This window comes from Setaria viridis, chromosome 8, assembly GCF_005286985.2.
Source record: "Setaria viridis chromosome 8, Setaria_viridis_v4.0, whole genome shotgun sequence".
Taxonomy (NCBI): domain Eukaryota; kingdom Viridiplantae; phylum Streptophyta; class Magnoliopsida; order Poales; family Poaceae; genus Setaria; species Setaria viridis.
The window spans coordinates 5,684,006-5,696,448 of record NC_048270.2 but is presented as its reverse complement, the minus strand read 5'-3'; the positions used below and the strand labels follow the sequence as shown (position 1 = coordinate 5,696,448).

Here is a 12,443-nt window from a genome sequence, read left to right as displayed (position 1 = left end):
GTAGAGCTCAAGAAACAGGAGGCGTCTTCAAGGAACCAAGTCATTGATTGGAGGAACGCTCATGACGGAGTGGCAGATGAAGCCGAACATCTTCGGGCTGCGCTTGCTGAAGCAGAAGCTGCGTGCGAGCACTAGTGGGATCGAAAGATGCAGAATGGCGTGATGCTTGCCATGGCCATGGTGGCATGCAGAGACCATGCCTAGACCTTGGGACGACTTCGGGGCGAACTCCGAGAACTGTCTGGAGCGACCGAAGATTTGGTGAACGTCATAGCTCCCGTGGAAGGCGCAGGACCGCAATCGCTAGTAGAGCGACTAAGAGCTGCCCCGAGTAAAGTAGCGAGACTTTGCAGGACTGTTTGCAAACAGGTGCTTGCAGTTGTGAAGTTCTACTACCCGAGGGCAGATTTGGCGGCAGCTGGAGATGGCGTGGCTCGCAACTGCACAGAGGAGGCCTATGTGCAGTACCTTGAGGAGGCGGAGCCCATTGCAGCCAAGATATCGGAGTTTGTCTCCTTAGAAGAACTTTGAGTTTTTTGTGTGTACTCTTGTTCTTGTACCAAGTATGTTGATACTTTTGAATATCAAGATTTTTGGATCTTGGAGTTGTTTGTCTCGCAAAAAATAATGTTGAAGCTCGAAGTATTTTGACTCTGCTGTGCCCGACCCTTCAAGGGTGGAACTCCGCCTCGCCCAACCTTGTGTCCTGGGGTCGGGGGCGCTCGACCCCTCGAGGGTAAAAGTTCGCCTCGCCCGACCTTAGGCCCCAGGGTCGAAGTAGTCGGAGCCCCCATCATCTTGGCTTGTAGTGGTCCCGAGTGTCGAATAGTCATAATACTGTGTGAGTACTCGTCTTCTGAGGGACACAGGTGTACTGTACTGGGCTATCCTTTGTTGATGTACTCTTCGGGAGTTGGTGGTGCTGGCAAGTCTTGCATGACTCGGCGCATGCTGTAGTAGTCCAAAGCGGAGTGCTTGCTAGTCGGGTGCCATGGGCACTGCTTTTTGAGTAGCTCCGTGAAGGTTGGTCCGTCATCGTTTCTACGCTGGCCCTTTTTCCCGGAGCTGGTCATGGAAGCAACAGTGTTGTCGGGCTTCCTTTTGCGATTATGATTACCTGGATAGGAATTCCGAGCATCGTTATGATGAGTTTTATCTGTGTCATTGTTGTGGGTGTTGTCGCGCCCGCGGTTACGGTGGGAACCAAACCGTTCGCGTTCTTTGTCTTCTTCATCGGCCCACTGTTGCACCATGAGTTTGAGTTCTTTGACATCGGCTGGCCGTCGGCGACCGAAGTCTTGGTATGTTCGTCGATCATAGAGTTCGTGTTGGAAACACTTGATGACGTCTGCTTCGGAGATGTCTACTATGGTAGCCTTCTTTTCAAAGAACCGTCGTAGATAGTCGCGCAGGGTTTCGCCCTCTTTCTGCTTAATTTGTTGTAAGTCAATCTTGTTGCCTGGTCTAGCCATGGAGCCAGCGAAATTGTTGGTAAAAGCCTTTGTCAAGTCTGCCCAGGAGTCGATGGACTTGGGTTTGAGTGACTCAAGCCAGGTCAGTGGTGCGGGCTCCATACATATGGGGAAGTGAATGACTTTGGTGTCGTTGTTACCCCCGGCTGCTTGGATGGCTAGTGAGTAACAGCGGAGCCATTGAACTGGATCTTGCTTGCCGTCGTACTTGGTAATGCCGGTTGGTTTGAACTTTTCGGGTAATTTAGTTTTCATTACCCGGTTTGTGAAAGCAGGAAAGTGGTTGTAGCTGTCGACTTCCCGTTCGCGCCGACTGTTGAGGATTTCTCGTAGATCGCTGACGTTGGACATCTCGCTATTCTTCCGAGTAGGGCGAACACTTTTAACCGAGTTGGTGCAGCTGGCTTCACCTACATCTTTCTGTTGAGTAGGAGCTTTATGCTTGCTTGGACCTTGACTGTGTTGCCGGGGCTGGTTGACTAAATCATCATTTCGCGGGGTGACATCTTTATCTGCAACCCCTCTGCTTCTGTCTGTAATGCGAGGAACGGACGGGATTGGTGATTCTTTGTCAAGCAGTTTGTAATCTTGCTCCGCGAGTTGTGTGATTAGTCCGTTGCCTCGCTGCACGAGTTGAGCTGTGGCTACGTTATCCTTATCTTGAGGCATTAGAGTCGTCAAAAGGTTGATTGAAGCGATAGCCGCGAGTGGCGTATTGTGCTCCTGAGCTTGAATTGCGTTGAAAGCCCGTTCAAGATTTGTAATAGGGATATTTGTAGCCATCGACTGTCGACGCTCAGCTCGAGTGGTATTGCGCGCCCTTCTTTGGTTGCGTTGTTCGGGAGTTTCATTGTCGGCTGTGGATTCATCTTCAGAGATGTTGTCGATTTGTGCTAGTCGCCTGGGGGTTCTGTTCTAGCTAGTGCTCGGATTATTATTCTGAGTAATAACAAGGATTTCTCTATCCGGATAGTAGCTTCCGAAACTTGATGTAGCAATCTCTGTGTAGCTTGCTTCGAGGTTGGACGTAAGTGGAACGCCTTCTTGATATGGCAGGTTGTCTATATGGGCGACGAGGCGCGAGTCGTAGCCACAGCCGAGGGAAGATGGTTGCAGTCCCGGCCAATGGACGAATCTACCTTGTGGTGTAGAAGTTATTACCAACCCTTGGTCTGGACCGGATAATGGGATTTCTGGAGAGTAGGATGAGTCGGAGTCAACGTCCTCAACATGCCCGAGTTCGACTCGAGTTCGAGCAAGAAAATTTTGATAGAATTTTGTCACGTTGCGGAGTCCGTGTGGGAACCACTTTGAAGTCAAAATTGATTTGGATGCTGACTGGGGCCGTCGGATCCGAAGCGAGTCCGACCCTGAGTCCAGAGGTCGGCTGAGCCCGACCCTGTGAGGGAGTAGCTCCGCCTCGCCCAACCCCGAGTAGAACTCCGCCTTGCCCGACCTCGAATCCTGGGATCGGGAGAGCCTGGCCCTATGGGAGGGTAGCTCCGCCTCGCCCGACCCCGAGGCCTGGGGTCGGCGAAGCCTGACCCTGTGGAAGGGTAGCTCCGCCTCGCCTGACCCCGAAGTAGGCTCCGCCTCGCCTGACTTCGAGGGAGGCTCCGCCTCGCTCGACCCTGAGTACTGGGGTCGGCGGAGCCCCACCCTTGAGCGAGATGTTGGATTAGTCCGAGGCGAAGTCGAATCCGACGCGTAGTCGAACTTGAGCTTGTTGACTTTGAAATCTTGATTTTTTTCTGGTCGCTTCTTCTGGTTTCTTCTCCTGAGAGTCGACGATCTGGCGCCGGAACGATCCCGAGCCTTTGGCGATGCAGAGCCAGGACCCGAAAACGAAGGTGGCGCCGGCTTCAATGAAGAAGATGGGCCTGATGATGATTTTCGCCATTGAGTTCTCGCTGAGAAACTCGACGAGCTCCCCCACCTGGCGCGCCAGCTGTTGGTGTTTTAGACCGACAACCCGCCTAGGGGGTACCCTAGGTGGTCTTTTATGTGGTAAGGGTCGTCGAGAATCAAGTAATCAATGGTGACGCAAGGAACACGATTTAGACAGGTTCGGGCTTCGCGTAATACCCTACGTCCTGTGTGTTGGTTTGTATTGACGTATGTTCTGGTCCTGAGGGATCTGTTTTGAGGGGGTCCCTGCCCGGCCTTATATACCCGGGAGGGCAGAGTTACAAGTCTGAGCCCTAGTCGGGTACTATTACAGAGTTCTACTCGGTATCGGACCGAGTAGTTTTCCATAAACACAAGACGAGTCCAAGTAGGATACGCCCATCCTTGTTCTTGATCACGTCCGAATACGTCCCTTAGTGGGCCGTCCAAGGCCTACTCGTGGGTTTGGGGAGTAGTCCCGACAACCCTTGGCCGCCTTATATAGGCTGACCACCTAGGGTTATAAGTTCTTTTGAATATAATCTAGTCAGTTGTTATATCGAAAGCAATCTGAGTCGGATTATAACACATATCCCGCAATATCCATGCTGATTTGAATTACTAGGCCTCCTTAACTTGTGCTCCAAGTATCTTCACGTCCTTGACCCACACGTTACGGTTAGGCGGGCCCACTTGTTAGGACCGGTCAGTATCCTGGTCGGTGGGGACCTATGGGGTACCCATATCCCTCAAGCCCCCGAGCGATGTGTAGGCCAACAAGAACCTAAGGACATTGTAGCGAAGCTTGGAATGTGGTCGGCTGAAGCTGCGATGGCGTCATAGTGATGAAGAGGCTACGCAGTGCTCATAAAAGAAGAAAATTTGAGTGAACGCAGAGCCATACGAGCAGAGCGATGTCGAGCATCGAGCTGAAGGATGTCGGGCATCTGGTAGGTCGAAGTGAAGGATATGGAGGGCATCGCATGACACTCTCCATATGGAGTAGTTCCTGAGCATTGGATCCATTAGTATAATCAGTCCAATGGTCAAAAGAAAAAATTGATCCCAGAAGGAGGTACTAGTGCCCGACCACAAGGATAGGTGAAGCCAGAGAGGCACGCCGACCAGAGAGACTAAATGTGTTGCAAATATCAGTCCCAGGAGGCTGATAGCACATTTATTCAACAGATAATTCAATTACCGTACAACTCCCGAGGGAGTGGGCGTGAAAGCCACACAGCAATAAGAAGTAAATAAATAACAGCGGCTAACCAAGCGACTCCCAAAAGACAGCACTCGGGACTACACGGCAGCAGAAGCATCTTGCGAAGGCCAACACCACAGGCAGCGTCGGGTGCGGACACAACCTCCTACTCAACTCCTCGACGACGAAGTCCGGGTCTTCCTCTGTAGTAACGAAGCATGGGTGAGTACAAAACTACTCAACAAGTCCAACCCCATCCACGGAGGGGGATACAATCAAGTATATGCACAGAATATAACAAGGATATGCTAAGGTTCATTTGCAATAAAGCTACATTTTCAACACATGCACATGTTTGTTTCCAAAAGAGTTTTTTTTTTGTAAAGCTTTTCCTTTAGTAACCAAAACATTGAGTGGGGTTGATCCTACACAAAGGATCCAAATTTTATTGCTATCGGACTCCCCGTCCGCCATAGCTCACGGCACAACTGCCGGACACTTCCAAAATCCAACACACACGCCACGAAAACCATTCTTTCCAAAGTGCTAGTTATGTGACCAAGCCGTAACTCGTCCAATGCCGTGGACACGGCTACCCAGATAGGTTTTAACTCTGTAGAAGTTGTACACTTTTCCCACAAGTAGGGTACCGCAGCACGATCATCTTAATGCCGGTGTGGATCCTAACAAAGCCATTACCCACCTTAGCTAAGACTGACTAGCCAACATGGGAGCACCCAATGGGGTTAACAGCCCATCCACGAGGTCGTAACCGGGATCAAGTCACCAAGATCTTACTCCTTTTCCATGGGCTCCCGTTGCTCACCAGCACACCCGAAGACCAACAGTTTAGCTAGTGGGATTTATGCCAAGCCGTTGCCCATACAACGGTCGAGTGGTTGCACGATGGTTGAATTAGGCAAGATGACACATCAATTCGATCCTTAACCATGACAACATGGATATCTCCCAACTTTGCTCAACCACTAAGGTACGAGCCTAACATTATGGCATTTCACACAAGAAACGTCCATCCATCTCATCAACACATTCTTTGCCTTTGAACCCGGAAACCCATTTTCTCATTTGAAAACACTCACGCATTTGTTCTCCAAATAAACTATTGTAATCATGATTGAAGTTGAGTAACAAATTCCTAAGCATTCTAGCAGTAATTATCATCTAAATAGAGTAAGTCATATTTAGAGATAAATATAGGATAACAAGAAATAATCGTAACAATCAAGAGGTGGCTATCCAACCATGTCTTGCAATAAAATATTATGCATTTGATAAAACAGGTCAATAGGTTGTGTTTGAAAAAACTAGAAATTGAATATGCATCAAAGGGTGAGATTGGACTGGAAAAAACATATTATTTGGTCCCTGATCACGTAGGCGACATGGATCATGGGCAAACTTTTAGCTGACATGGATCATGGGGCCTGTAGAGAACAAAGGCGTCCTGTGCATCCTGAGAACTGCATCGTGGATACGCATGTAAATATATTTTTCTGTTTGTAGTTTAGTAGATAGAGTTAATTTTCTGTACAAATCATGGGATCTCATATTCCACCCCATCGCAATCCGAGGCAGGGGCACTGTGCAAACATGACGAAAGGATCTCGATCTTCTCGACGCGCAAGGGCAAACCAACTCGATGCGGCGGCGGCGGCGGCGGCGGCGGCGGCGACGACCTACCCTCCATGGGTGTTGCTCCATCGCTCCTGCACGGCCGTGGCACCGGGCTCCTCCATCGCAGGCAGGAACACCCAGGCGGCCGGACACACCACCACCGGCCTTCCCATCGCCGTCTCGATCTGCGTCGCGCCGCCGCCGGAGGGGTCGCGCGTGTGCGTCCAACATCCGGACGGCGTCCAATCCACTTGCGTCGTCGTCGCGGCCCACGGTGACTCCGTGCTCATCAAGGTTTCTAGCTTAGATCGCGTGACTGACCACTTCATCTACAACGCCTTCGACGCGGCCGCCGTGACCCCGCGGCCGCCGGCTTTGTTGCTGCTCCCGGTCTGCTACCTGGATCTTAATGGCACCGGCCTGCTGCGCCGCGGCGAGGACGAGTTCGTTGTGGCGGAGCTCAGGATTGGGTATGACAACACGACGCGGATGGCGGCCGGCGAGCTCCGGCTGCTCCGCTCCGGTGAGTGGAGGGCCACCCGACCTCGGGTTAGCCATGACGGCGGTGAAGGTAAGGATTTTCCGTCCACGTGGCACAACGACACCGTCATCCCCGTCGGCGACGAGCTGCTCTGCTGGGCTGACATGAGGCACGGCCTCATCTTCTCCAAAGTGTTCGACGAGAGCCCCGGCCTGCGCTACGTGCCGCTCCCCAAGGATCCCAATTTCGGCCAGACGGTGTTCCGGAACGTGTGCGTCACCGCCGGCGGCGGCACGGTGAAGTTCGTGAATATCTTTCCCCGATGCTGCTGTGGCGGACCGAGCAGAAGCAACTGCCGACTTTCTGAACATGCCTACACCGTCCACACCTGGACTCTTAACATGGACGACATGACCTGGGTCATGGACGGCATTCTCGACTCTGCTTACCTTTGGGCCCTGGACAGCTACAAGGACCTCCCACGTGTCAAACTGGAGTACCCGGTCGTGAGCTTTGACGAACCCGATGTCATCTGTTTCTTGGTGCGCGGGTGCAATAATCATGACAAAAATAGCGGCAGCACGGTGTGGACGATCGCGGTGGACATGAGGAGCAAGACACTACAATCCGTGTTCCGCTACCCCAACGTACTGGGGTCCAAAAGTTGGCAAAACATCCGTCCCAGCAGGGTCTCCGACTACTTCAATTCTAAACCAAGCAGTTTGAAGCCTGATTCTACACAGGAACAAACTGTGCCAAGCTTGGCGAACAAAAGCCATGCGGAGATTGAGCTGCAAGCCAACGATATAAGGAAATCACTGCAATCTCCAGTCGAGTCGGCTGGAGCACCTATGCAGGCATCGAAGGCCGCAGCTTCACCCGAGGCGACGATCTTGACCGCGCTTGAAGAGATACCTGGCTTGGATCCAGATGATATGCTGAAAGCCTATCGCATTCTCAGCTACGACGATAGTGGCCGCCGGTTCAGATCTCTTATGAGGCTCCCAATGAGTTTGAGGAAAGATTTTGTGCTTCTGGAGATCAAGGGTAGTGAAGCTTGCTTTATCTGCTCAGCGTGCTCGGCGGACCAGCAACTCTAAGAATGGAATATACTTTACCAAGGTACACAGACGAGAAACTGCAGTATGCAAAATATACCTTTGTTTAAAACCGTTTTCTCTGTGAGATGTTACTCATGTATATATGCTTAATACTAAGAACAAAGGATGATGATTAATACTGATGCTTGAATTAAATTGCTTGTTCATTATGCTTGCTTAGAATAAGTGCTTACTTAGAATGGATAATCAACAAGAATTTGCTGCTAAAACTTGAAAGTAAGGACCTATTTTAGAAGCTTTTGGCAAAATAAACCCCTCAGCCAAAAAGCCTTGCATGTCTAGGAGTCGGTGGATTAGATAACACCTGACGGGTAAGTCTTGTTGAGTATTAGTATACTCAGCCTTGTTTGTGGCTATGTTTTCAGGTGTTGTTAACGTGAATGACTTGGTTGCTGGTGTAACTTGGCTGACCCAGCTTCCTCCGAGTTGGACGGTTCGAGTGGGACCTGTCCTCGGTTGGGAGGAACGTGGTGATTGATATAATGGCAGGCTTCACCATGGTATTGTGTATCGACATTAGACTTACCATTTATTTTTCTGCTGCTTTTGAATTCTGAATTCTACTTTATGCATTTGAACACTTGGTTTGTAATAAATTAATTTGGGACCTGTATTATTGTATCTGGATTGTTGTAATCTCTACACTTGTCTTCGTGCGAGTATGCTTTATTTTGATCCGAGACACGTGGTTGCATCGGGTGAAACCCGAAAGGCTACCATTTTAATTCGATTAAAGTGTCCATTTGCATTTGAGGCGATGTTGAGTACACTTTAGTCAAGTTAATTTGGGTGGTTCCGTCATATTGAGAAGATGCAACATGTCCTGAATTTCTGTCCTGGCGGTAGTCTGATCGCTAGATCATATGCGAAAAATAGGAAGGAAGAGGTGGAGCACCTGGCGAAAGTCATAGATGCTTTATAGCTGCTGATGAGATCAAAAGAATTGCCAAAGGTGATAGAAGCAAAGTAAGAAATCAATTTTCCCAAAGGGAAGGACAGGACCGATGATAGAGATGTTGCGGTTGTGTCCTAATGCCATGTTTTCTATTCTTTTCAAACTAATATTAGAATTAATGGATTTTTAGAAAAGTATAAAAAATAGTAAATGAATCAAGAAACTGTGGAATTAAGTAAAATTAAAGATCCAAGGTGCGGGCAAATAGATAGTAGAATTATGCAAAATTAACAATTGGTTCTCATGTGGCTTCAAAATAAAAAAAACCAAAAAAAGAAGTTCATCTCAAATAGATATAAATACATAATTTTTTAGTAAAGAAATACCAAGTAGATTTTATATGTAATGGTAATAGAAAAAATAAACAAAATAATCTTACAAAATACAATTTAGAGTAACTAAATGTTATATTGAGAACAGAAAAAGGATTCTATACGAATATAATATGAGAAAAAGTAAGATAGCTACTGAAGGAGAGATTTGTAGGAGTAAAAATTCAAACAAATATAACCTCCACTTTTCGTGTTTTGCTATTAAATTTCATTGTATACCCAAATTAAGAGACACTAATAACAGTTGATTAGCATGGAGTATGTAGAAGCATCATCATGAAAAGGTTATATGAAACTATATTTCATAAATTTGTTGAGGAAACTTAAAATAATGCATTGGTCAATTGTAAGATAACTATATTTTGGATAAACAATAATACAGAATGAAACATCAAATCTAGCCGTGCTATTTGCACGGATCATCTTGCTAGTTCTTGGGACAGTAATGTACCAGCGTTTGTCGCTGAAATTGTAACGGGCGAATCGCCCGAAGACGTTGAGTAATAAAGTCCCAGTTTTCCTTTCAAAAAAAAGAAATTCCATCAGGAAAAAAAGAAATAATCGTAACAATCAAGAGGTGGCTATCCAACCATGTCTTGCAATAAAACATTATGCATTTGATAAAACAGGCCAATAGGTTGTGTTTGAAAAACTAGAAATTGAATATGCATCAAAGGGTGAGATTGGACTGGAAAAAATATATTATTTGGTCCCTGATCACGTAGGCGACATAGATCATGGGCAAACTTTTAGGTGACATGGATCATGGGGCCTGTAGAGAACAAAGGCGTCCTGTGCATCTTGAGAACTCCATCGTGGATACGCATGTAAATATATTTTTCTGTTTGTAATTTAGTAGATAGAGTTAATTTTCTGTACAAATCATGGGATCTCATATTCCACCCCATCGCAATCCGAGGCACGGGCACTGTGCAAACATGACGAAAGGATCTCGATCTTCTCGACGCGCAAGGGCAAACCAACTCGATACGGCCTTCCCATCGCCATTTCGATCTGCGTCGCGCCGCCGCCGGAGGGGTCGCGCGTGTGCGTCCAACATCCGGACGGCGTCCAATCCACTTCCGTCGTCGTCGCGGCGCAACTCATGTATATATGCTTGGACTGTAACATTAATGGTAGTTGGAATTCCTATTTGCCACTTTACAGCGAAAGACCCGCCGCTACCTAAAGATTTGGAAATCCCTGGTGGGCTGGGCGTGAAACACAACTGTGTGTGGTCACACAGCTTCTGCTTTAATGGTTAAGTTTGAATCCTGATTAAGATTTCATGAGATGAATGAAGCTTAATTACTCTTGGTTGAACCAAAGTCCAGATAACAAGTGTCTTTTTTTGTCCCCAAGATTTTGTGAAATTAACCTGTTAAACCAAAGGCCGACGTTGACTTTTGTCCCCAAGATTTCCCGTTGTACTGTTGTTGTTTCAACTCACAACTTCCATTTTTTTTCCATGCACAAATTTAGAAATTATGCAATTATACGACAATTACATTATATAAATTGTCTAGAAGGTCGTCTTAGGATTGCGTTGCTAAGCAAAAGGCTGACTGCAGGACTACTAATATTCTTGCCCTTAGAGGCTTAGACGGATTAGGAGATTAGTTTACATTGAACATGGGCCATTGGGCCTCCTGTAAGTCTGTAACCCGTGGAACAATTCTTGGGTCACGAACCTAGGCGACGTTCATTTGATTGACTGGTACCACACCGCTTGGCAAAGATAGGATTTCCGTGCAGATAAGCAACCATCCTAATGGTCGCATCACCACAAGGAAGATGTGGTAAGCAATCATCTAAAAGGATTAATGATCAAGTTTGAATTCTATAGCACACTATATGTTGTGCTTAGCGTTTTTTTATTCTCCCTCACCTTTTGATTATGCTGTACAAAGAGGGGGAGATTAGGTGCCATCCGCATAATACTAAATATTCTTGTTTATCCTACATTCCTATTTATTATAAGTAATACGTGTTTATCCTACATTCCTATTTATTATAGCTAATACGCGTGGTACAAAGATCATTGCAGGAACTTCTTCGAGTCATTTTATTTTTCTGTCCGTACATAGAAAACAAATATGTTGCTTCCAAATTGGAAAATCGAAATGAAGCCTGTTTTGACCTATCAAGACCTTTTTGTATGATACAGTAGGAACTAATTAATCGGAAGGAAAAGAAATTCAAGTTCTGAGTTTTTAAGTAGTCATAGTAAATTGGCACACATGCAACCGCACCAAAATGCAAAACCGATTATTAGGAGTAAATTCTCACCACGTACATGCCATCTCTGGCGCAAAACCGATGTTAGGATCCATCTTCACTGATCAACACACCAACCCATCGTCATAGATGGGCATCATCCTCAATACCAACTGTCAAGCCTATCTCTGGTGCTTTCATGGCTCCAAAGAGACACATGCATCAGCTTTGTTGTTAGAGATGATTTTTTTAGATAATGGAACAAATAGATCAACTTCGATTTTCTAATGAGAATTTCAAAGAAATCCCACTTAATAACAAATTCTCAAACTAAATGGTCATGCACACGTACGAGAGGCATAGAACTCTTGGTCCTCAGTTCGCCTGCAACTGAGCCCAAAACCGGAGTAAGTTTAGGTTGGGTTTTGTCAAAAATAACATCATTTCTTATAGCCTAGCAAAAGGCGTGATGCTAGAAGACATGAACACAGGATGACAGGAGTACAAAGTGTGAGCCATGAATAGACGGCAAGTATGCGAGGAGCCGGCTCGATTATTGCGTTCACGGGACGTTGGCTCCGGACGGTGCTGCACGGGATCGGAGTCCGTTTGCGTAAAAACTCATAGGATCCTATCACACCGCAATCCAAGGATGACGAATGGATCTCGATCCTCTCGACGCGCAATGGCAAACCAACCCGATGGGGCGGCGGCGGCGGCGGCCTACCCTCCATGGGTGTTGCTCGAGCGCTTCTGCACGCCCGTGGTCCGGGGCTCCTCCATCGTTGACACGAAGACTCTGGCGGCCGGATACACCACTACCAACCATCCCATCGCGCGCCGTCGCGCTCTGCGTCGCGCCGCCACCGGAGGTGTCGCGCGTGTGCGTCCAGCTCCCCGACGGCGTCCAGCAATCCGCTTCCGCAGTCCTTGCGGCCCACGGTGACTCCGTGCTCATCAAGGTTCCATAGCACACTTAGGGCTAAACTTTAGCTCCTCTATTTGAGCCCATCCAAATAGTATCTTAGTAGGGTGCGACAAAAATGAGAAAATAAATTGATTAATTAAGAAGATAGGATTATTTAAATCTGGGCCTACCCAAACGTGGGACCTTGGACCGTTGGGCCATGAGCCTGGTT

The 12,443-nt window shown here is 47.5% G+C and overlaps 1 protein-coding gene across 1 annotated transcript; it reads left to right on the top strand.

Annotated features, from left to right (window-relative positions):
* The first annotated feature begins 6,174 nt into the window (after window positions 1–6,174).
* Window positions 6,175–7,786, top strand: LOC117834233 (uncharacterized). Its single transcript, XM_034713857.2, has one exon. The coding sequence runs from the start codon at window positions 6,175–6,177 to the stop codon at window positions 7,777–7,779; it is 1,605 nt and encodes a 534-aa protein (XP_034569748.1). The 3' UTR covers window positions 7,780–7,786.
* The last annotated feature ends 4,657 nt before the right edge of the window (window positions 7,787–12,443 follow it).